This window comes from Nicotiana sylvestris, chromosome 10 (assembly GCF_000393655.2).
Source record: "Nicotiana sylvestris chromosome 10, ASM39365v2, whole genome shotgun sequence".
Lineage (NCBI taxonomy): Eukaryota > Viridiplantae > Streptophyta > Magnoliopsida > Solanales > Solanaceae > Nicotiana > Nicotiana sylvestris.
The window spans coordinates 85,301,513-85,328,304 of NC_091066.1; the positions used below are offsets into that span (position 1 = coordinate 85,301,513).

A 26,792-nucleotide genomic window follows, 5' to 3' on the forward strand; every position below is an offset into this window, starting at 1 on the left:
CACCCTAATTTCTTGTTAGTCAAGTTTTTCTAGACTTAGTCTCTCTTTCTCAAGTAGAGACTAAATCAATAAGGCATGAATCAATGTTTGCAACTATTAATTCTTGAATTCAAGCAAGAACTAGGCTAAATATCACTAACCCAATCACAAACAAGCCTTAAATCAAACACATATTAAGTACCCACACTAGGGTTGGGCTATGATAATAGGCTAGATTTATGTAATTTGGCGACTGTTTATGCCCTAGCTTGACTATGTTTCGCTGTTATAAGATAGTAAATGATGATAAAATGGCTCTAATTGTGAATTTGATGATTTGCAGGAGCGAGTTGCATGTATGAGGATTTAAAACTGTAATTGGAGCTAAATCGGAGCAAGAGAAGCCCCTAGGAGTTGAGTACGTGGGAAGACGCAAGAAAGAATAGTTGAAATGAAGACCCAGACTAGCGCGACCGTGCTAGCCTAGGAATTCGAGGCAGAATGGTAGGCCATATGCGCGGTCATTAGCGCGTCCACTAGCACGACCGCACTAGCCCAGTTCTGGAAAAATAAACTTCAGGGGTAAACTTGGAAGTTCGAGGGTAAATCCACTTAACCTATAGAAGGTCCAGCTCGCCCAAGGGAACATTATCAAGGTTTTCATAGCTTAGTTCAAGAAGAGGGGAGGCAAGAGGCAAGGAGGATAATTCAACATCAAGTTCTTCCTTTCTTCCTTTTGTGTTTTACTATTTGTGATGAATTTGACTATTGTTATGATAAACACTAGTATGAGTAGCTAAATATTTAGTCTAAGGTTTTGATGGAACCTATTGAAGGATAAACTTCTTGTTATGTTAATATGGTTTGCCCAGTTTAATCTCTATTTGTTCAACTATGTTCTTATTGTAGTTAATTGATAGGATCCTCAATTAGTTGTGCCTATTTAGTGTGCATAACTCGGGAGAGAGTGCATAGTTAGGTAATTGTTGAACAAAACCACTCCCAAAGTATATGAGGGATCAATAACCGAGGGTTTAAAGGCGGGATTAGGGATAACAAAGCCTTGGGTGCAATCTAAAGTGAGCTGTAATAAACAAAGCTAGCTAGCGTAACTCGGGAGAGTGCGTCTAGTAAATTATCGTGATTACTCGGGAGAGATTTACGGTAATAAGATTGCTCATGATTGATAGAGACGATTAGGCAATTCTATGTGAAACATAGCCAGAAGGGATTCCATCAATAGGGGAAATCATAATCTTAGAACCTTCTCTTAATTGTTTATAACTTAATCATAGTTAGTTTTCAGTTGCTTAATTACATTCATTCTTAGTTAGTAGAAACATCCTCAATTGTTATTCAGAACATTTGGGAAGTTGATTACGTAAAATTTCGTAAATATAACGAGAGTAATTGATAGGTTAATTCCTTGTGGGTTCGACTCTGGACTAAATACTCATATTATATTTGCAACGTCCGCGTGTCCTTTTTATTAGGCATAGTTGGGCGTGATCAAATTTTGGCGCCATTGCCGGGGAATTTAATGGTGTTATCAATTATAATTGAAATAAATACAAAAATTCTTAGTGTAGTCAGTTTTCTCTTTACCCAATCTATACATTGAAAGTTTAATGTTGGTTGACTTGGTTGTACAGGTGCATGCCTAGAAACTCATCGAGAACTGGTGAAGTATTTGAAGCATCAGATCCCGAGAAAGTTTTCAAGGCCTTGAATCAGGCCAACCAGAAAAACAAACAACAACAAACAACTAAACAATTCGAACCAGACATGGGGGACAAGGGGGTAGACCAAGCTGCGCCAATAGCGCCTGTGGCACCTCTTGTGCCAAAGGCGGCTCTATATAATTGGGCACAACCCATAATAGAGAACTTGGCCACATCGATTTTAGTCCAGCAGATACAGGCTGAATCGTTTAAAATCACAAACAACATGCTGCACTTGTTGCAAAACAAGGGACTATTTTCAGGGTCACAAGTCGAAGATCCTCAACAACACTTGAAGAATTTCCTGTCAATCTGCAAAACTCAAAGGCAGCCCAACGTAACTCAAGAAACAATCAAGCTGCTATTATTTCTATTGTCAGTGAGAGGAGTTGCCCAGACCTGGCTAAACTCACTCCCCATTAATTCCATAAAAACTTGGGAGAAGTTAGTAAAGCAATTTGTGAACAAGTTCCACCCACCCAACAAGACTGCTCAACAAATTGATGAAATTGTGAGTTTCAAACAGAGACCAATGGAGACACTGCATGAAACATGGGAACGATTCAAGGGGATGCTAGCTATATGTCCTTACCATGGTATTCAGATCTGATATTGGGACAACAGTTCTACATGGGATTGTCAGATAGCGTGAAGAGTAAAGTTGATGCTTCAGCTGATGGAGCATTTTTGAGCAAAACATGGAGAGAAGGCCAGAGTTTGCTTGACAAGATGGCACAGAATTCAAGGTGGACAACCAGGAATGCACCTATCACTCCAGTGGTTCACTCAGTGCCCTTAAATCCATATAATACTCTTGCTGAAAACATGGCTACGTTAATGACACAGATGAGTGTACTCACCAAAAAAGGTGGAAGAGTTAGGGCAAAAGCAGTGGGTACACATTGTAGATACTACCAATGAGGGATTATGCACATCTTGCATTAGTCAGCCAATTGGTAACCGGTGAAATGCAGAACATGATCATCATCACTACCCTGAGGACATGAATTATGTGTCTAATTATAGAGGCGAGAGACAGGGTGGTCAAAATTGGGGCCAACAAAATCAGCCATACAGGCCAGTCCAGCCACAGTTCAACAATGGAAACATGAGAGGTATGAAACCTCCTAATAATATGACACCTTATCCAAGGCCACAGGGATATAATAATCAAAATCAGCAGCAGGGGTATCATCCTCCTCAGCAGCAGCATGGTGGACGACAGGAATATGGGTTTGCTAGACTCGAGGCAATGATGCAGTATGTTATTGGGTCAAATGCAAAGATCAGTGACAGAGTAGATGCACATGATTCTACAATTAAGAATATTGAAGTGCAGATGTGCCAGATTTTGATGTATTTGAATAATCGTCCTCATGGGACATTACCTGTAGACACTCAAATAAATCCAAAAAATCAAGGTCCGAAGCAGCTGATGGCAGTGAGTCTACGTAATGGCATAGACTTAGACTTGGAGCAAGAGAGGTACCGAGAAAGCAGACAGGCTGAGACACTTGTACCAGTGCCCATTGAGCTGGATGAGTCAATGAAACTAACTGAGGTGACAGTACAGCCTACCTAGGAAGAACATAACACACAAATTGAAGTTGAGAGAGAGGCTGAGACAACCCAGGAATCGATAATTGAAGTGGTAGCTGACAAAGAAAATACCCAAATCATTGGGAAGAAGAGACCCCTCGCATCATTCCCATATAGGCTGGCTAAGTACCAAAAAGAGAAACAATACAAGAAATTCTTGAAGATGCTGAAACAAATCCAGGTAAATATTCCATTGATAGATGCTTTGAAGGAGATGCATGGTGATGCAAAAATGATGAAGGACTTGATGTCCCGAAAGTTCGATTTCCAAGATTTGGCCACGGTGACGCTGACTCATACTTGCAGTACGGTGGTGATGAGACCAATTGCTGAGAAGTTGTCTGATCCATGGAGTTTCACAATTCCATGTACCATTGGTAATTTTGCTTTCGCCAAAGCACTGTGTGATTTGGGGGCTAGCATAAATCTTATGCCCTTGGCGATCTATAAGAGGTTGGGTATTGGAAGAGCTAGACCCACTTATATGTTGTTGCAGCTGGCTGACAAGACCGTGAAAAGACCTTTTGGTATCTTGGATGATATGTTGATTCAGGTAGGGAAATTTGTGTTCCCTGCAGATTTTGTGATCCTAGACTGCAAGGTGGATGAAGAAATTCCCATAATTTTGGGAAGGCTGTTCTTGGCCACTGGGAGAGCTCTTATTGATTGTGAGACTTGGGAGCTCAAGATGAGATTGAACGATGAAAAGATAATATTCAATGTGCAGAAATCTATGAAGAGACCAAGTGAATTCGCCAGTTGCTCTCTTATTGATGCTGTGGATGTAATCGTAGAAGCTGATGATGAGATGCTGACTATTGAGGACCCTCTGGCTACATGTCTGATGAATTTAGATGAGGTGAATGGAGAAGAACTGACAGAATGGGTGTTGGCGTTAGAGGGCAGAGGGTTCTAGGATAGAACCCTTGAATTTGAGCCCTTGCACTTAGAAAATAGAGAAACTCCTCCAGCCAAGCCATCCATTGAAGAACCACCAAAGCTAGAATTGAAGCCACTGTCCGCCCATCTCAGGTATGAGTTCCTTGGACCTAACTCCACATTACCTGTTATTATCTCATCTAGTTTGTTAGATGTGCAGGCACAACAACTTTTGCAGGTACTCAAGGAGTGTAAGACTGCCATTGGGTGGACCATGGCAGACATTAAGTGGATCAGCCCTGCATATTGTATGCATAATTCTGCTAGAAGGGGGCACAAACCTTCCAGGGAACACCAAAGAAGGCTGAACCCCAACATGAAGGAAATGGTGAAGAAAGAAGTGATAAAGTGGTTAGATGCGGGAATCATTTTCCCAATCTCTAACAGCACCTGGGTTAGCCCGGTTCAATGTGTGCCTAAGAAGGGTGGCATGACGGTGGTCAAAAATGATAACAATGAACTGATCTCTACGAGAACCGTCACGGGCTGGAGAATTTGCATGGACTATAGAAAGTTAAATCTAGCCACCCGGAAAGACCACTTCCCACTTCCCTTCATTGATCAGATGCTAGACAGATTGGCAGGGAGGTCACACTTCTGTTTTTTGGATGGGTACTCAGGGTACAATCAAATCTCCATTGCACCAGAGGACAGAGAGAAGACCTCCTTCACTTGCCCATATGACATTTATGCTTTTTGGAGGATGCCTTTTGGCCTATGCAATGCACCTGCCATATTCTAAAGGTGCATGATGGCCATATTCACTGACATGGTAGAAGACATAATGGAGGTATTCATGGATGATTTCTCAGTGGTGGAAAACTCATTCGAGGTGTGCCTTATCAACCTGACTCGTGTGCTGAAACGGTGTATTGAGACTAACCTGATTCTTAATTAGGAGAAGTGTCATTTCATGGTACAAGAGGGCATAGTCTTGGGACCCCAAGTATCACGTAAAGTAATCGAGGTGGATCTTGCTAAAGTTGATGTGATAGCAAAGCTGCCCCTCCAACTTCAGTCAAGGCAATCAGGAGCTTCCTCGGGCATGCCGATTTCTACCAGAGATTCATAAGAGACTTCTCAAAAATTGCCAACCCTCTCTGTAACTTGTTAGAAAAAGATCACCCCTTCTTATTTTTTGATGATTGCAAGGTAGCATTTGAGGAGTTGAAAAAGAGGCTAGTCACAGCACCCATCATTGTTGCCCCCGACTGGGAGCAACCATTCACACTCATGTGACACGCTAGTGACTACACAGTGGGGGTAGTGCTGGGACAACGGAAAGAGAAGCTAATGCATCCAATCTACTATGCTAGTAGAATGGTGAGTGGAGCCCAGTTGAACTACACCGTGACTGAGAAGGAGATGTTGGTTGTGGTGTTTGCTTTCGACAAATTTAGATCGTACCTGATTGGCTCTAAGGTAATTGTATACATTGATCATGCAGCTCTCAGGTACTTGATTGAGAAGAAGGAGTCCAAACTACACCTAATTCGTTGGGTGCTATTACTACAAGAGTTTGACCTCAAAATTCGTGATCGTATGGACACAGAAAACCAAGTCGCTGATCATCTATCACGACTTGAGGGAGCTGAAAACTCAGTTGAGGTTGAGGATATTTTGGAAACCTTTCCAGACGAGCAACTGCTCGCTACTAGTCTTGAGGAAGTGCCATGGTATACAGACTTTGCAAACTACCTGGCCAGCGGTATAGTTCCCTATGACCTTACCTCTGTACAAAAAAGGCTTTATCGTGACTGCCGCATGTATTATTGGGATGAACCTTACCTATTTCGAATATGTGTTGATAATATGATCCGGAGGTATGTCCTCGAGATAGAACAATCTTCTGTTTTGCAGGCATGTCATGCATCGACGTATGGAGGGCATTTTGGAGGAGTCAGGACAACCACGAAAGTGCTAGAGGCCAGTTTCTTTTGGCCAACAGTGTTTAAAGATGCGCACCAATAGGTGAAGGGCTGCAATGAATGTCAGTGAACCAGGAACATTTCCCGTCTCCATGAGATGCCCATGAACCCGATTCAAGAGGTGGAAGTGTTTGATGTCTGGGGGATTGATTTTATGGGACCCTTTGTCAGCTCCTTTGGTAATAAGTACATACTTGTTGCTATGGATTACGTGTCCAAATGGGTTGCAGCTGCAGCATTGCCCACTAATGATGTAAGAGTGGTGGTGGGATTTTTGAAGAAGAACATATTCACCCATTTTGGGACCTCGAGAGCGATTATCTGTGACAGAGGCACCCACTTCTGTAATCGAGCCTTCGAGAAGTTGCTAGCGAAGTATGATGTACGCCATAAGGTGGAAACACCGTATCACCCGCAGACCAGTGGACAGGTGGAAGTGTTTAATAGAGAGATAAAAAGTGTACTGACCAAGACTGTAAATGCCACAAGAACTGATTGGGCGAAAAATCTAGATGATACACTTTGGGCTTATAGAACTGCTTTTAAAACACCAATTGGTATGTCACCATATAAGTTGGTGTTTGAGAAGGCCTACCACTTACTAGTGGAACTTGAACATAAAGCTTGGTGGGCACTGAAACAGCTGAACCTAGACATTGAAGCTGCGGGCACAACGAGAATCACTGAATTACATGAGCTTGACGAGTTCCGATATCTGGCTTTTGAGAGAAAAAGGTTGGACAAGGAAAGAATGAAGAGATTGCACGATCAGAACATTGTTGAGCGACATTTCAGCCCCGGGGACACGATTTTGCTCTATAATTCAAGATTAAGGCTATTCCCAAGTAAGCTTAAGTCACGATGGTCTGGTCCATTTCGAGTGGTCGAAATATTCCCTTCAAGGGCTATAGAGATTGCCTCAGAGAAAGACTCTCACACGTTTAGAGTCAATGGGCAGAGATTAAAGCTATATGTAGGCATGAAGGAACCAAAGGAAGTGTCAGAGATCCACCTAACGGAACCTCAGAGGTCGAGCGAGCCTTAAATGTGCTTGTCTGCATCGTGCCACGATGTTAAATCTGGCGCTACATGGGAGGCAACCCATTGAATTGTTGAAATCGTCATGCCACGACATTAACTAAGGCACTGGTTGGGAGGCAACCCAACGATAGTAGTAGTTGTTAATTGTGAGTTTTGGAAAGTACTAACCAATGTAGGTGACAATGGGCGGGTGATAAGGCCATCGAAAGTGGTAAGAACAGCTGAAAAATATGAAAAAAACGTGCCCAGGAGCTCGCCCGCGCTATAGGTCGCGCTACAGGCCGCGCATATGGGCAAGTGTTCTGCCTCAGCCCAAAAATACTAGCACAACCGTGCTGATGAACGCGCATATGAACGCGCTACTAGCGCGACCGCGCTACAGGCTACGCTAGTGGCCACGAATCGCCTAGTGTTTTTCCTGGACTAGCGCGGCCGCGCTCGTACCGCGCTAGTCCCGTCCAAGTCTGATGCATTTTGTTTGTTATTTTAATTTTTTTTATGTTAACTTTTTTTTACTTTAGTCTAAATTACCCCCCTCCCCCATCTAATAACCTCCCCCCTTCACTCCCAAATTCCCCCCACCAATACAAACAACTTCCCAACCCTAAACCCCTTCTTCTTCAAAGAACTCCCCTCCTCTCCAACCTCACTTTCCCAGGTCTCAATCCACATTCCCCTATACTTTTCTTCTCTTCTCCCACAATCTATTACTACAGGTATGAGTTCCTTGTTCCATTTCCCCTTTTTCTTTTAATTTTTTTCTTTTTTTTCCAGAAGTTCGTGTGTTTTTAGTTTTTCATTTATGTAGTTTTTTTTATTAGTAGAATTGCTAACATATGTTGTAGTGTTTGTGGGTGGTAAGATTGGTGGAGTGTAGCTGCACTTATATGTGATTTTGGAGGATATTGTAGTGGTGTTAAGGTTGGAACATGTGTGAATGGGGTGTGAGTGTATAACGCCCATAAGGTGTTTGTGTAAAGGCCTCAGTGAACATAATTGCATAGATTATGACCACTTATGCTTGTGAAGTCTGAGTAACCGCATTGTGTCACAATTTTGTATTGGGCTGTGCTAATGTTCTCCCGTTTTTCAGGTACTATGGCTCCATCTCGGAAATGTTGCACCACAAATGCCTCTTCTAGCAGCCAAGCTGGTTCATCTAGGGTGCACGGGTCCTCCCCTGCTCATCCCTTTGATAGCAGCGGGTTTGTCTCTGCTAAGGTTAAGGACCGCTTCGCGGATAAGGCCACTAAAAAACTGATTCAGGAAAGGGGAATTGACATATGATCGGTCCAGTTTAACTGCCCTTACATGTATACTGAGCTGGTGAGGCGAGGGTTGCAAACTTTCATTGATGAGTCGGGCGAGGGCAGTGTAATGGTTGTGCGAGAATTTTACGCCAATGTGAAGGATCATGTCAATGTCGTAGTCACGGTGCATAGAAAGACGGTGAATGCCTTTGTTGAGGCTCTGCGGATGGCGTACCAGCTGCCCCTCCTGTGGATCCTTATGATGACTATTATGAGGGGTATGGCCGCTCACACACGCAGTGGGCAATGAACTTTGAAACGATCTGTGTACCCGGGAAAAAGGTGGTCTGGATGAAGTATGGTGAGAAGTTTCACTCCTCAGCACTAACCTTTGAAGGGAAGTGCTGGTTGTATATTATCAACAACCGTCTGATCCCGTCCTCCAACACTACGGAGGTGAATGGCCCTCGAGTGGCTTTGAATTGGTGCTTCATCAATGGTCACAACTTCGACGTGGCCAAAATGATTCATGAGGAGATGTTCACTTGCTGTCCAGTCAAAAGGTATGAGTTCTTTTTCCCTTCATTGGTTACTAAACTTTGTAGGGAAGCTCGGTTCCTGGAAAATCTGGTGATGGATGGGCTAATGCCAAAATATCGCAAGTTCCGGGCAGACAAGGTAACCACTGTTAAGGAGCCGGCGGCAGCAGGTGGTGAGAATAGTAGTGACTCTGATGACTCTGAGAAAGAGGAGGCTGAGCAGGAGGAATGAGGGCCGAGCCACAGGCCCATGAGCAAATTGCAGCAGCTGCAGCACCATCTAGGACTGCAACACCGTCTGGAGCTGCTCGGATTTCCTGGTTCACCACTTTGGAGCAGGAGGTGGCTGGGTTGCGTACCTCAGTAACTGACTTGGGTGCCCATGTTGACGCAGTGGTTGAACGACAGGTGAAATCGGTGAAGAAAATCTTAGGCTGGCTGAGAGCTTTGGGTCGTGCTTGCAATTTGAACCCAGACACCGTCTCCGATCAGGAGTGACCTTTCAGGAAAGTTCCTTTACCTCACTGTTCCTTAATTTTTTTATGCCATGAGGACATGGCTACCTCTTAAGTGTGGGGTGAGGGATACTTCAATGTTTGTATGTACATGTAAAAAATTTGATTGTTTGATGTTTCTTCTTCTTGATTGTGGTTTGAGTGATAGTTAATTTAGGTAAGTTTAAAGTAGGTAAGTTGACTTATCCCGACGACGGATCTCTTTCGACGGGGTTCTTGAGGGACTAAGTCGACGTAAAAATCTAAAAAAAAAGAAAAAAAAAAGAAAAAAAAAGAATAGGGAGACTCTTCCTGATGACGGATCCGTTAGACAATTTTTTGAGGGAAGTAAGTCTAGAGAAAAAACCAAAAAGATTTTTTTATTTTTAGGTAGTGTAGTAACTCCCCCTTGGTTTTTCTTTGGGCCACGGTTCTTTTCCAAGGGTTTAGCTTGAACCAGGTGTAGGTAGTTTTTGTCTATTTTGTTTTTTTTAGTATTTAGTTAGTATTGATGGGCTACGAGCTTAAATCGAAAGAGAAACCCTTGGCGTTGATACACCTGAACACAATAGACACTAGTTTGTAATGCTTAGTCTCAGTGGTTGATTCTTGCTAAAGTGCCTTAAATTGTATGTTTGTCACTGACTTGAATACTTAAACGAGAGTGTCTTGATAAGCCAATCTGGAGTGAGTCATGTGCCATGTGTGTGTGAGTTATACTGTATTCTATGCTTTACATTTGATGCCTAGAACTTGCCCCGTGTGCTTGCAATGCGAAATAGTAGTTTCATTCAGTCTTAGAAGTGATATAGGCATTTCTTTGTTGAGCCAGACATATAAAGTAGACCCACCTAAATGTAATACATCGTAGTCAACCCCGTTGAGCCTATAAGCCTGTTTCTTTGGCAACCACACTGTGAACCTTAGCCAATAGTTTGAATGGACATCTGTTTGAACCCCTTTACCTCCCATAAGCACTTGAATGGTATTGAAATTATGCAAAAGCAAAAATGTGGGGTGGTGGTTTGGTTTTTGAGTGGAACCGATGAAACAGAGGAAAGGTGTAGTGTTTGGACAAGTAAAAGAATAAGCACCACTTAAATTTTTTTTGAGCAAATGTAATAGTCGATAAGTGGTGGTTTGTTACAATTGCACCTAATGGAGTGGGATGTTGTAAATAAAAATTGGGGGGGGGGGACATCTGGTTGACATAAGTATGGTTTTAAAGGTTAATGTGATTGTATTAAAAGTGCTTAGGGAGGTTAGACACTATATCCAAATATATCCTACCCGTCCCTTAACCTACATTACAACCAAGCGAAGTCCTAATTGATCTTAGACTGAGTGGGCTCGATTAGTAGAGTAGTATACTACGGGCAAGCTTATGGTGCGTCTTTGTAGCATGTGAATGTTCTTTGTGAGAGTGAGCGAATTTTGTTTATCTACGTTTCTAATTGTTCTTGAAGTTAATATTTGTAAAACTACTCTCTTCTGTGATGTGAGGGCATGTGATTCACGAAGGAAAGGCGAGTCTTGACCTCTGTAAAGGGTAATTTGAGTAAGTATGAATATTGCATGGCACGTGAGAGTCGACTTTTTAGGCGAAGAGTGTTCACTACTAGGCGTAACGTTGGCAAGTTGTTCTTGGTGTGATACGTTAGAAAAAAAATGCTTAGTGAAGGAACCTCTATAGAGTGTGGTGGATTGCTTGAGGACTAGCAATGATTTAAGTGTGGGGTGTTGATAATAGGCTAGATTTATGTAATTTGGCAACTATTTATGCCCCAGCTTGACTATGTTTCACTGTTATAAGATAGTAAATGATGATAAACTGGCTCTAATTGTGAATTTCATGATTTGCAGGAGCGAGTTGCATATATGAAGATTTAAAACTGTAATTGGAGCTAAATTAGAGCAAGAGAAGCCCCTAGGAGCTAAGTACGTGGGAAGACACAAGAAAGAATAGCTTAAATGAAGACCCAGACTAGCACGGTGATTAGCACATCCACTAGCGCGACCGCGCTAGTCCAGGAATTCGAGGCAGAATGGTAGGCCATATGCGCGGTCATTAGCGCGTCCACTAGCGCGACTACACTAGCCCAGTTCTGAAAAAATAAACTTCAGGGGTAAACTTGGAAGTTCGAGGGTAAATCCACTTAATCTATAGAAGGTCCAGCTCACCCAAGGGAACATTATCAAGGTTTTCATAGCTTAGTTCAAGAAGAGGGGAGGCAAAAGGCAAGGAGGATAATTCAATATCAAGTTCTTCCTTTCTTCTTTTTGTGTTTTACTATTTGTGATGAATTTGACTATTGTTATGATAAACACTAGTATGAGTAGCTAAATATTTAGTCTAAGGTTTTGATGGAACCTATTGAAGGATGAACTTCTTGTTATGTTAATATGGTTTGCCCAGTTTAATCTCTATTTGTTCAACTATGTTCTTATTGTAGTTAATTGATAGGATCCTCAGTTAGCTGTGCCTATTTAGTGTGCATAACTCAGGAGAGAGTGCATATTAGGTAATTGTTGAACAACACCTCTCCCAAAGTATATAAGGGATCAATAACCGAGGGTTTAAAGGCGGGATCAGGGATAACAAAGCCTTGAGTGCAATCTAAAGTGAGCTATAATAAACAAAGCCAGCTAGCGAACTCGGGAGAGTGCGTCTAGTAAATTGTCGTGATTACTCGGGAGAGATTTACGGTAATAAGTGTAAGCACGTGATTTTTGCCCTATATGAGAATTACTCCCAAAAAATTCAAAAATAAAGTAATTTTTCTTGGTGTGCAATTTTGTGATGTTTTGTGATATTTTGAATAATTATTTGTATTTATCTGTGCATGTTTATTTGCTAAATTAATAAAAAATACAAAAATATGTCGCATTTTGCATATAGGATTTAATTCTACAATTGTTAGTAATTAAATTTGTTTTACAAAAATTAAAAATTACAAAAATAGGCATCGTTTGCATTTTTAGCATTTAATGTCCAAATATACAATTTTATGCTTAATTAATACTTAATTGTGCGTTAATTGTTATTGGGAGTTAATTTGCGCTTTTATAACTTAATTTAGTTCTTAATAACAGTTTAAGTATTTTTATAATTTAGTTTTAGAGAAATAAAAGAAGAAAAAAGAGCGAAAATATAAAGAAAGTCGGAATTGGGCCTCTTCTTCGATTTCAAGCCATAGGCCCAAAAAATGGCCCAATCTTCCCTACGACCCAGTCCATTTCGAACTGGGTCGACCCAGTCCATAACCCAACACCCCTATTATCTTACAAACAACACAAAACAAAAAGAAAAAATGAAGAAAACCCTAAAAAATGTTAACTCATCCGCCACCCCTCCAATTGGCTTCATCTTCTCCAACCTTCAAACCCACCTCCTATGGCTTCCCTTTGCCTTCAACTTCAAGCAGCCATGGCTACACACACACGCACGTCACCCTCACGACCCCGACTCAACTAAATGACCCCAAGAGCCATAGTTACCGCTGACCACACAGCTATCTCGGCGTCGTCGCTTCATCTTCTTCGTCCTTCGTCAACCACGAGCTCGAGCTTCGACATCCATCCATGGCTGTCGTTGCTGCTGCTCAGACAACTATCGCCATAGCCGCTTCTTCGGCTTTCAGCTTCAAGCAAACCAAACAGACCCATCACACGAACCGCTGCCTCACCTTCATCTTGTTCGCCACAACCAAACGCAGCTGCTTCTGTTTCGCGGCACGCTGCTACTGTCTGCGTCGTCCATGGCTTCCCGAACTGCTGCTCCATTTTCTCCATAAGCTGCTGAACGCAGCAGCAGTAGACGACCAGCTGCTGCCCGTGTCCAGCTGCGACGAGCAGCCATGGCTGTCCGCGACGCTGCCGCTGCTCCTCCTTCCTCCGCCGCTGCTTCTACTTCTTCTTCGTCTTCGTCGTCCTTCGTTCGAGCTTTGGTCGAGGCTTGGACAGATTTGTTTACAATCAAAGTTCGTCGTTGATTCATCTCCGGTTAGTTGTTTTTGAGTTTTATTTTTGTTCATATTTTGTTTGATATTTTCCGGATCCAAAATCGTTAAATGATTTAATCCTTGTTTTGTTCGTTGTTCATCTTTGAAATAATTTTCTAGTGTGTTCATGTTGTTTGTTAAATTAATTTTCAGATTTCAAAATAGAAGTTTAATTAGTTGTTTTCATGTTTATTTCATGTTTGTATTATTGTTTAAGTAAGTATTTGTTAGTTTGATGTTTGTTAGATTCAAATTGAAATTTAATCAACTATTTCTTCAATTTGTTTCATGTGTTTATGTATTGTTAGAAATTGTTAATATTGTTAAGTTCAAGTTTAAGTTCATAATTGTTTCTTCGTCGATCTTGTTATTTGTTTAAAGAATTTAGTTGTATTAAAGGAATATATTGTTTTAATCGTTTAATCCGTCATGTTTTGTTGTCTTAAAATAGATTCATTCATGTTCATACTTTGTTTGGATGATCTTGAATCCGAATTTTTGTATAGTTTGATTTCTTGTTTACCATTTATGATTATTGCTTGAATTGTTCTCATAATCTTGTTTAAAGTTTAATATAAGAATTGTTTGTTGTAATGTTGTTAGAGTTGATTTTAAGTTCAATATGATTGAATTTAGAAATCTTCATACTTTGTTTGTTGTTGTTGAATCCGAAAATAGGATTGTTTGTTGCTAAAATATTGTTCAATCAAATTTTAGTTGTTCTTTGTTGTTCAATTCGTGTTCATGTGATTTGTTGTTGAAATGTTGTTAAAATCATGTTCATGTGATATTGTTGTTATGATGTTCATCCATGTTCATATTGTTGTTTGAACATTGTTAGAAATTGATCATATTGTCTATATTTTGGTTAAGTTTGATTAATTGATGTGTTATAGCTGATGGTTAGTTTGGTAAATTTGTAATACGTTCAGGGGTAGTTTGGTAATTTTAGTAAGGTCGGAAGGGGTAGTTTAGGAATTGTACATTTTGAAATTGTTTATTTGAAGCATGGGGGACAAAATGTAATGGGGTGGGTTGTGATATGATTATTTAATATAAAGGGGGACAAGATTTAAATTAAAGGGGAATCTTGCATTATTTTAATTAAAGCATGGGGGACAAAATATAATGGGGTGGTGTGATATGTTTATTTAATGTAATGGGGATGAGTGGGAAGATAATGGGTTGGGTAGAGAAAAAGTATTGATTAAAAGATTCATGGGATGGGATTATATATATGTGAAGTCTTGAAGACAAATGAAGAACAAGAATACAGATAGAGAGAAAAAAAAACGGACAGAGAATAGAAGAGAGAAAAAATTCCGAAAAATATTTAAGTTTTCAAAATAAAAATAAAACTAAAAAAAATCTACTGCTTTCTTTCTTTGTTTGAAATTAGTATTAATGGTTGTTGTTTCATTTAAAGCTTAAAGCTTTTGTTTTTGGGATTACTACTCCACCGGTCTGTTACTGGGTTGTTACTGTTGCTGGGCAGTTGTTGCTATTGTACTGTTATTATTGCTGCTGATTCTCATCATCATTTTCTTTTGCTTCCAATATCAGGTACATATCTGAAAATTCATGTCATGAAAAGCTTCAACATGGCAAGTAAATGAAGTTTGATTATAAGGATGTCTTCTTACTCATTTAAATTTTATTAGTTTAAGTTTCAGTTTTGTTTTAGTTGGTTAATATAGTATTAAATTAATTGGTAGATTAGTTCTCTTTCTTAATAACAAATGGCTTAGTTATTTTAGGAACGCGATCAACTCATTTCTTTTAATATATGAAATAATGTCAATGATTCTTTACAAAATATAGAGTTAGTGTTTGCAAATATTCGCATAGGCAGAATATAAGAATTGGTTTATTTATCTCAAACCCAATCTTCGTAAGCAAAATTAACCAAACAATTATAACTTTGGACTAAAAACAAGTATATGATAAGGATATGGGATTTACAAGCACGAATTGCAACATTTTATGTCAAGGATATGTAGAAATAGAATTCGCATTAAATGTAACAATAAAAGTTCTGCAGAAACTATTAATTTGTTTATCAAATTAATTCTTTTTCCAGTTTTATATGCGATTCAATTTTTGGATATGTTAATGTTGTATCCACGATAAAAATGGTAGTATTTTTAGTTACATGTTGTTTGTTTCTTTTTCATATCATTAATTCTTTAAAATTTGAATAGTTTTGAGGTATATAATTCATACGCGTAAAATAAGACTTGTAGCAACGCCTAATAAATTTTGAATTCTTTGTCAAGAAATTTGGTGGCATCCCAATCGGTAATTCTCCACGATTCTTACATTTAAAAATAGATAGATGCAATAAACATTTATGGAAAATCTATACTACTATTAAGAATCTTTTGCGTGATTAGGGATGCGTTCGCGTAACCTGATTATATTTCTAAAAGCAATTCGGATTATGCGTTCGCGCAACTTCGAAAGAACATTTAATAAAAAGGGGGCTCTTCGGAGAATATCAATATTAATTTCATATAACTCGAGATGTGCGGTTCAATATTTAATTATACAAGAGCGACGAACGTTCATAATTTTATTTTAGCACAATTTCGAACTTAAGTTTTTTTTATATATAATAAAAAATTTCGAAAAAAAAAAAAATAAATAATAATTATTATATTGTGTATACGTACGCGTGACACGATTTTCACGTTAAAAAATATTAATATATAAAACGAATACACGTACGCGTGATTCGATTCGAAGAAGGGTCTTTAATTATAAACAATTTAAATAGAAGCGGTAACAATAAAATCATGCAATAAAAATGTATTTAATAAATCAAAATAATCAAGCCAAATATAACAGTTGAGCGACCGTGCTAGAACCACGGAACTCGGGAATGCCTAACACCTTCTCCCGGGTTAACAGAATTCCTTATCCGGATTTCTGGTTCGCAGAATAATAAACAGAGTCATATTCTCCTCGATTCAGGGATTAAAATTGGTGACTTGGGACGCCTTAAAATTCCCAGGTGGCGACTCTGAAACAAACAAACAAATCCCGTTTCGACTGTCCTTTAATTGGAGAAAACTCCCTACGCACCCTCGCGGGCGCGGAAAAAGGAGGTGCGACAGCTCTGGCGACTCTGCTGGGGACATAAAACCCAGAACCACTGGTTCAGGGTTCAAGAATTCGAGCTTAAAATAATTGTTATAGTTGGCTTTATTTATTATCTGATTTTTTTTACATGATATATGCCCAATGTGCTAAATGACACTTTTACCGCTTTAATATTATTTGAATTATGAATATATACAACTGCTACGAAACCCCCTTCTTTCTGAGTCTTCTAAATTTATGGTGCACACGTGCGCGTGGCCCACCTTTCTGTTAAAGTCATACCAAATAAGACGAAGTTGGGACAAGTAACTAGGCCGGGTAGACTTTCGTGCTCCCGGTACGTTGCCCCCGCTTCGGCTCAAACTGTCCGTTTGGGTAAGCCAGGGCTAGATCAATATGCCTCAGGTTTTTTCACTTAGAATAACTCAGCTTCATGCCGGATCCCTAGTAGGAGCGATTGTTTGCATCACGTGCATTTGACTTTGGAGACTCAACACAGGGGTTGGGTCTGTCTAGGACAGGTGTACCAAAAAAAATGACCATCCTGATGCATCTTACTTGCTGCTACTTGCGCATTTATTTGATCCGGATTTGTGTGTTGACTGACTTTTGAATATCATGAATAATATTTTAAAATTGAAAAAAAGAAATAGCGGTTAGGGAATTGACTGTTTATTTTTGAAAAAAAAAACCAATGCCCAAATACTGTCAAAACTCTGCCGAAATTTTGAGAAAATGAAAAAAAATGTTTTATTAGTTTGTTTTATTAAAACCAAAGAAAAAATAGAAAGAAAAAAAAATCGTTGTTCTGTCTTATTTTTCAAAAAAATAAAATATATATATATATATATATAAAAAAAAATATATATATAAAAAATATATAAAAAGGAAAATAATTTGTCTTCCCCTGAAAATGACAATGAAAAAGAGTCTTACTTTTAAAATAGTTTTTTTATTCGTTTCTGAAAAATTCAAAATAATAAAATAAAAAGAGTCACGTTGAAAGTGGTTTTATTATTTGTTGCAAATATATATATATATATAAATCCAAAAAGTTTTTCTTTATTTCCAAAAAATGTATATATATATATCTTTATTTGTTGCAAAAATATTTGTCCTGCCCAAAAAGTCTGGAAAAGTTTTTTTTAGACTCCCAATTTTCAAAACAAAAAAAAAAATCCAAAAATATTTTCCATTATTGACTTCTTTAGAAAGTCTTTTTAATTATTAAAAAATATATATATTATAAAATAAAACAAATTCGAAAATATTTTCCTTCTTCTTTAAAAATTGAAAAGAAAATTCAAAATTCAAGAAATATTTTTTTAGAAAGAATTTCTTTTATTAAAGGTAAAATTCCAAAAAAAAAAATATATATTTTCTTTCTTCTTTAGAATAAGAGAAAACAAATGAAAATTCAAAAAAAAAATATCTTCATTTTACTTTGAAATTCTCAAAGTTCGAATCAAAAGAAAAGGAATTCTTAGAAGTCTTTCTTTCAAAAAGAAAATCAATCAAAAATCCAAATATATATATATATATATATATATATATATATATATATATATATATATATATATATATATATATATATACTTCCTTTCTTCTTTTAAAGCAGTTCTTTTACAAATTCAAAAATAATAATAATTTAAAATTAGTTTACTTACTTTATTCATGACCTGTCCGAACTACGCAAGGTCTGATTCATGCGGGGGCATGATACGTAGGCAATCTCTATAAGATTCGACCACCACAATAAAATATATATAATAAAATGAAATAAAATAAAAGTGAGTAAAATTTTCAAGAAAGTTGGGATGACACAAGCAGTCGAGCAAATGCATAATAGAAAGGGGATATTTGTCTAGGAGCATTGCATCTCAACGTGTAATTATATATGTGTTAAATTCTCAAAACTAACAAGTTTGTTCATTTCCAGAATTCAAGCAGTTAGTTTCTCTAAAGAGTATACTGGCATATTATCATTATCACACGAGATCAAAAGGACCAATACCGAAAGTATGTCTATCCCAGATGTTGACACAGGTATTGAGCTAGAGGAGATGGATGTCGGGAAAATGAAAGAAGAGATGTTTAAACTCAAGCAGCAAATGGCTGAGATGTACCAAGCCTGGTCTACAGGACAGTTACCCCCATCTTACCCAACTAACCCTGCTCCATCAATGACCCAAACTCAGGATAATATTACCACTGAATTATCCCCAAATTTCCCCATTTACCAACACTACCGAGGAACCACCTCTCAGACACCGCAGTCTCCACCTCCGAAACCAGTTTCATACTTTCCTCCACCTGTGACTCCTATTTTCGTAGCACCTCCCCGGCTACATTCCACAAATCTCCTAGTGAGCCTACATTCCAGGCCCAGGATAACCAATATTACCCCCGGAGCCCACCCTCAAGGCCTCCGAAATCTATTCAACTACTCCTCATTTTGACATCCCAACCGAAAGTGACAAGCCAGCCAAAAATGCTGAACAAGAAGAGATGTTCAGGAAGGTCAAAAGTCTAGAACAATCATTCCGAGACATGCGAGGGTTAGGTGGGCAAGTCAGTGTAGCATACAAGGATTTGTGCTTGTTCCCAAATGTACAATTACCAATTGGCTTCAAAATGCCTAAATTTGACCTATACAATGGGCACGGCGACCCAGTAGCCCACTTAAGGGGTTTCTGCAGCAAGATGCGAGGAGCTGGGGGAAAGGACGAATTATTGATGGCTTACTTCAGTCAAAGTTTAGGCGGATCAGCTTTGGAGTGGTATACACGCCAGGACCATGGGAGATGGTACACCTGGGATGACCTGGCACAGGCATTCGCATACCATTTCCAATACAATCTGGAAATCATCCCAGATCGACTATCTTTGACAAAATTTGAGAAGAAACACAATGAAAGTTTCAGAGAGTACGGCTTCCGGTGGAGAGAACAAGCAGCAAGAGTGGATCCTCCTATGAAGGAGAGTGAAATGGTAGACTACTTCCTCCAAGCCTTGGAACCAACTTACTATGCCCATTTGGTTTCAGCGGTTGGGAAATCATTCAACGAGGTAGTGAAGATGGGAGGTATGGTGGAAGAAGGCCTCAAGACAAATAAAATTATGAGCTATTCAGCAATTAAGGCAGCTACTCAAGCTATTCAAAGCGGGGTAGGAGAAATCGGAAGAAAAAAGAGAGAGGAAGCAGCGGTAGTTGATTCAGGAATTTGGTCGGGACCCAGAGGTTCACCGCCTTACTATAATCAACAACGAACCTCGCCAATCAACTTACCACCACAATTCATCCCAACACTACTATCACCCTTCAGAGCCCCATTCTTCTATTAACCAAGCCCAAACATACACTCAGCCTCCGGTTCGCTCGCAATGGCACGCACCGGCTCCCCAGAACACACATACACCACTGCAAAACACCTATTCACCACCAAGAGCCTACAAGAACCCTCCAGGGGCAGGTTTCCGGGGAAATCAGGCTTTCAGAAATGAAAAAATACAAAGAACATTCACTGAGTTGGGGGAAACCTATACTGCTGTGTTCCACAAATTAAGGCAGTTAGGCTTGTTAAGTCCTGTTGAGCCCAGATTGCCAAATCCCTTTCCCAAAAATATGGACCACTCGGTAAGCTGTGAGTATTGTTCGGGGGCTCCCGGACATGATACCGAGAAATGTTGGAAGTTGAAACATGCAGTACAAAATCTTATTGACACCAACAAGATTGAGGTTCAGACACCAGAGGCACCCAACATCAATCAGAACCCGTTGCCGGCACACCTTGAAACCCACATGATTGAGCTAATGCACGAAGGAGGGAAGCTAAAGAAACCCTCACAAACAGTGATGATGATCCGTGTCGGTTCAAAAGAAATGTTAACCAGTGGGAAAACGGTGGTATAGTTGGAAAAGGTGGATGACAAGCCAGTTATGGTGTTGGGAAAAGGGTCCAATGAGGCAGATGTACAGTTTGTGGGGTTGAAAGCAAAAATCAACAATTGAATGGCTACTCCTCTTCCTATACGAAGGGAGTCTTGGTAGTGGGCTCTGATTTTCTTTTTTGTTGTCTGGATTATTCCAGGGTTGTAATCCAGATCTTTCTTGTGCTCGCCAAAGTGTGAAACCTTGCTATCCCGTATTTTAATATAGTAAAAGTTTTTTTTTCTTTCCTCATTCCTTATATTGTTTTAATTTTTCTTCTTATTTTTCTCTTCTGAACAGTTCTCTTTCTACTGGTTCTAATGACATGGCATGCACGACGGATTTTCAGCCTAGTCTAAAAAAAAAATCAATCTGATTTCGAACTTATAGTACAAGATTGTGATGATAAGTCGGAATACGATAAGGATGAAGCCTTCGAAGAAATTAACAAAGAGTTGAGCCAATTTGAAAAAAAAAAAAAAGCCCAACTCAAATGACACGAAAGTCGTCAATCTAGGGGATGCGGATGACATCAGGGAAGCTAAGATAAGCATCCACATGGAACCAAACATCAGGGAAGAACTAATCAAAGCACTTACTGAATTCAAAACATTTTGCATGGTCATACGACGACATGCCGGGCTTAAGCACCAATCTAGTGGTTCAAAAATTGCCCACTGACCCGGCATTACCCCCCGTCCAGCAAAATTCAGGAAGATCAAAACCAACGTGAGTGGGAAGATTAAGGAAGAAGTGACCAAACAGCTGAATACTAAGGTTATTCGGGCCGCTCGATATCCTGATTGGTGGGCTAATGGGGTGCCAATGAAAAAATATAAAAGAAAAAAAAAGAAGAAGAAGAAGACGGAAAATCCGAGGTGTGTGTTTATTATCGCAATCTAAACAGAGCAAGCCCGATGACGCTTTATGATCCACAGATATCGAAGGGAAATGCGTCGACATGGCTATCAATTCTGACGCAGTTAAGAGATATTATGATTTCTGGTAATTGTAATTGTTGTTTGTTTGTACTTAGCATTTATCAGAGAATGAAATGACGGAGGCAATTCTTTCTTCTATCCAAACACTTTGACCTTTGCTTCCCCTTTTGAGCCTTATTTACTCTTTCATACCCCTCTTTTGGAATCAGTAATGAAAACGAAAAAAGTAATGATAATAAGAACAAAAGAAAAGTCAAAAAAAAAACAAAGGGAATGGGAACTACGTTTGACCTGATTCCTCAAAGAAGGATACGTAGGCACCTCACGGCTCGGTCATAGTGTAACATAGTGTGCATAAGGTAATATATTGTGACAAAATAAAAATCCCCAAGCAAGAAAAACTGGGGCAGAAGTTGGCGCTTGTAATTTTGGCAAGAAAGTTTGATTCCAAGAGTTGTACTATTTTACCCCTAAAAATTATTTTTGAACTTTTGATACCCCCTTCTCCTTTCAGCCATACACAAAAATCCCTATTGATGTCCAAAAAAGACCTCCCGATCAGTATCTGAGAAGTGCTAAGTCAATGCAAATGGAAGTCGGGAATAACACTCTGATCCCCAGCAAAGAAGAAGATCATAAGCTGGAACTGAATTGATAGCCGAAAGAATCCCCAACAGAGAGAGTCATATCGGCAACACTCCAATTCCCAGCTGAAAAATAAAATAAAATGAGAGAGTCTTATCGGTGAAAACCTTCACAGGCACCATAAGGCGACGAGAGTTGAGAGAAATAAGAGAGTCTTATTAGTGAAAACCCCTCGAAGGGCACTATGAGGCGACAAAACAAGATTGGCGGGAAGGATCCACAAAGAGTTGAGTGCCTGTTTATCCCCAGCAACATGAGGCCGTCTGGAAGGTTGATTGATACAAATAGACTGGGTTGATTAATCCGGAATGCGCGACATGATCGTTGGAATCGGTTATATCATTCAGATAAGTTCTTTTCTTTCCTTTTCCCTAGCATTTGTTCAGAAAGACTTCTTCTTTTTTCTATTTTTTGAAATCATCACTTTTTCATTTCTTGGTTTAAAAGACTTACCTTCCCAGCAGTTTGTTTTTGAAAAGGATTTTCAGAGCTTACTACCAGTTGCCAAAATGATGCAAAGCAAAATGCGAATAGGACACGCCAAAGATAAGGCGATAAAGAGAAAAGAAGTTGGTCGCAAGACCAAATGATGAAAGGGGTCTAGATCCCAATAGGACCAAATTTACAGGGGAAGTTGGAGAAAAACAGGAAAACAACAGTTGAGAAAATTTTGGACCTAATTCCAAGAGGGCCTCCGGCAGATCATCGAGATGTAGGAGCATCCCCGACAGATTTTCGACCAAGTTCCAAGAGGGTCGGACAACATAGAGTGGGGAAGGGAGAAAGGGAAAAACCATCCCAGTAGGAGTATCATAACCAACCACCGGGTTTTTAAACTAACAAATTTTGTTTGGTTTGAAACAGGTAAATGGAATGGCAGTGAAGACCATAAGGGAAAATGCAAACTGGGGCAGAAAATTTTCTTTTCAGTTAGAAAATTTTCTGGAAATCAGGTACCCATTTGGGGAAGAATAAAGATAGCACCAAGGAAGTGGTCTTTGAACCAGGGTTTCCCCCAACATAATAAGCTTCCAATGGAGGAAGTTGATCCCCAGCAGACAGAACAAAGAGATGATATTTGTGCTCAGAAAAGCGAAGAGTCATTATCCTCCCCAGCAGCTTCCAAAAGAATGAAGCATCGATTTGAAGGGATAAAATTCCCCAGCAGCGTTATCCTCAACAACGTTATCCCAAGAAAATAACACTTTTATTCCCTGCAGTGTTGAAAAAAAAAAAAAAATTGAAGAAATCAGGCATCCACCTGGAGAATGAGGATGAAGAATCAAAGAAACAATCAGGCGCCCACCTGGAGAACAAGGGAAAATAGTTGAATTATCAGAAGTCAGGCGTCCACCTGGAGAACAAGGAAGGACAGTTGAAATAGCAATCAGGCATCCACCTGGAGAACAAGGAAGAAGAGTTGAATTATCAGAAGTCAGGCGTCCACCTGGAGAACAAGGAAGGACAGTTGAAATAGCAATCAGGCATCTACCTGGAGAACAAGGAAGAAGAGTTGAAATATCAGAAGTCAGGCGTCCACCTGGAGAACAAAGAAAAGCACCAAAACTAGGGTAGAAAATTTTCTGCCATTGTAGAAAATTTTCTCGGAGGAACGAGGAAATTAATTAAGTTTTAAGAGATAGCAAGACAACAAGATTTGGAGAAAAACAGTCGGAGGTAAGACAATTTCAAGATGTTGAAAATGGGATCATCCGCCCTCGAATAGGATATTTTGGGTTCATCCGCCCTCGAATAGGATATTTTGGGTTCATCCGCCCTCGAATAGGATATTTTGGGTTCATCCGCCCTCGAATAGGATATTTTGGGTTCATCCGCCCTCGAATAGGATATTTTGGGTTCATCCGCCCTCGAATAGGATATTTTGGGTTCATCCGCCCTCGAATAGGATATTTTGGGTTCATCCGCCCTCGAATAGGATATTTTGGGTTCATCCGCCCTCGAATAGGATATTTTGGGTTCATCCGCCCTCGAATAGGATATTTTGGGTTCATCCGCCCTCGAATGGGATATTTTGGGTTCATCCGCCCTCGAATGGGATATTTTGGGTTCATCCGCCCTCGAATAGGATATTTTGGGTTCATCCGCCCTCGAATAGGATATTTTTGGGTTCATCCGCCCTCGAATAGGATATTTTGGGTTCATCCGCCCTCGAATAAGATATTTTGGGTTCATCCGCCCTCGAATAGGATATTTTGGGTTCATCCGCCCTCGAATAGGATATTTTGGGTTCATCCGCCCTCGAATGGGATATTTTGGGTTCATCCGCCCTCGAATGGGATATTTGGGTTCATCCGCCCTCGAATACGATATTTTGGGTTCATCCGCCCTCGAATAGGATATATGGGTTCATCCGCCCTCGAATAGGATATTTTGGGTTCATCCACCCTCGAATAGGATATTTCGGGTTCATCCGCCCTCGAATAGGATTTTATTTTAAAAGTTGTTGAAATCTTGCCAACCTGAAGAGAGGAATGGCAATTATTTTCAAAGTTGTTGAAGTCAGGAGCCCGCCTGAAGAGAGGAATGACATTCATTTTTGTTGTTGAAGTTGGGAGCTCGCCCATAGAACAGAGGCATACATTTCAGTCTTTAATTTTCAAGCATTGAACTTGGGAACCCGCCCAGATAACAGAGACATACATTTCAAGTATTTAATTTTCAAGTATTAAAATTGGGAGCACGCCAGATAACAGAGGCATACATTTCAAGATCAAGTCAGAGGACAATAAAACAGAGGGTTACAATAGGAATCCCCAGCAGGAAACAATAAAATTCCTCGGCACCGGGAAACGGAAGGTTGCAACAAGAGGTCACAGCACAAACTCAAGTGCATGTGTCAAAAAGAAGAAAATCACCGGAAAAAATGCAAGCAAACAAGAAAGCAAGGCAACAAGAAAAATTACAGTATAGCTTAGCTTCATGTTTTCTTTTAAGCACGGTGTAACAAGGAGATCAGTAAGCAGTAGTAATAGCATGCAACAACAGTAACATTGCAGTCCAACGGTAGTCCCAGCTACCAAAATTTCCCGAACTACATTGACCTGATTCCTGTTTAGCCCAGGATATGTAGGAAACCTTTGAAGCAAAGGTTCGGTCAAATCTTTTTCAAAAAATGCTTCAACGGAGTACTCGGATGGGCAAAAATCGCTCGCTTTATCTTTGCACGAAAACCCTTCGTGTCTTCGGGCAAAGAGGGGCAGCTGTAAGCACGTGATTTTTGCCCTATATGAGAATTACTCCCAAAAAATTCAAAAATAAAGTAATTTTTCTTGGTGTGCAATTTTGTGATATTTTGTGATATTTTGTATTTATCTGTGCATGTTTATTTGCTAAATTAATAAAAAATACAAAAATATGTCGCATTTTGCATATAAGATTTAATTCTACAATTGTTAGTAATTAAATTTGTTTTACAAAAATAAAAAATTACAAAAATAGGCATCGTTTGCATTTTTAGCATTTAATGTCCAAATATACAATTTTATGCTTAATTAATACTTAATTGTGCGTTAATTGTTATTGGGAGTTAATTTGCGCTTTTATAACTTAATTTAGTTCTTAATAATAGTTTAAGTATTTTTATAATTTAGTTTTAGAAAAAATAAAAGAAGAAAAAAGAGCGAAAATATAAAGAAAGTCGGAATTGGGCCTCTTCTTCGATTTCAAGCCATAGGCCCAAAAAATGGCCCAATCTTCCCTACGACCCAGTCCATTTCGAACTGGGTCGACCCAGTCCATAACCCAACACCCCTATTATCTTACAAACAACACAAAACAAAAAGAAAAAATGAAGAAAACCCTAAAAAATGTTAACTCATCCGCCACCCCTCCTATTGGCTTCATCTTCTCCAACCTTCAAACCCACCTCCTATGGCTTCCCTTTGCCTTCAACTTCAAGCAGCCATGGCTACACACACACGCACGTCACCCTCACGACCCCGACTCAACTAAATGACCCCAAGAGCCATAGTTACCGCTGACCACGCAGCTATCTCGGCGTCGTCGCTTCATCTTTTTCTTCTTTCTTCTCCAAACTCTAAAACACACATCCATGGCTGCCATGGCTAAGCTCCAGCAGCTTAATCTCCTTCGACACAAGCGCACACACCACCAAGAAGCCCATCTTCTCCATGTCAAGCTCAAAAGGCTCGTCCATGGCTGCGTCTTCGTCGTCAACCCATCGCCATGTTTGTTGCTTTTTCTTGCTGCCTCTGCGTCGTCCATGGCTTCCCGAACTGCTGCTCCATTTTCTCCATAAGCTGCTGAACGCAGCAGCAGTAGACGACCAGCTGCTGCCCGTGTCCAGCTGCGACGAGCAGCCATGGCTGTCCGCGACGCTGCCGCTGCTCCTCCTTCCTCCGCCGCTGCTTCTACTTCTTCTTCGTCTTCGTCGTCCTTCGTTCGAGCTTTGGTCGAGGCTTGGACAGATTTGTTTACAATCAAAGTTCGTCGTTGATTCATCTCCGGTTAGTTGTTTTTGAGTTTTATTTTTGTTCATATTTTGTTTGATATTTTCCGGATCCAAAATCGTTAAATGATTTAATCCTTGTTTTGTTCGTTGTTCATCTTTGAAATAATTTTCTAGTGTGTTCATGTTGTTTGTTAAATTAATTTTCAGATTTCAAAATAGAAGTTTAATTAGTTGTTTTCATGTTTATTTC

General features: G+C 39.7%; 1 protein-coding gene across 1 annotated transcript; it reads left to right on the top strand.

Annotated features, from left to right (window-relative positions):
* Positions 1 to 2,330: 2,330 nt before the first annotated feature.
* Positions 2,331 to 5,477, top strand: LOC138879629 (uncharacterized). The gene is made up of 6 exons (XM_070159247.1): positions 2,331 to 2,595; positions 2,675 to 3,261; positions 3,481 to 3,900; positions 4,027 to 4,158; positions 4,399 to 4,632; positions 5,391 to 5,477. The coding sequence occupies exons 1-6, from the start codon at positions 2,331 to 2,333 to the stop codon at positions 5,475 to 5,477; spliced, it is 1,725 nt and encodes a 574-aa protein (XP_070015348.1).
* Positions 5,478 to 26,792: the final 21,315 nt, after the last annotated feature.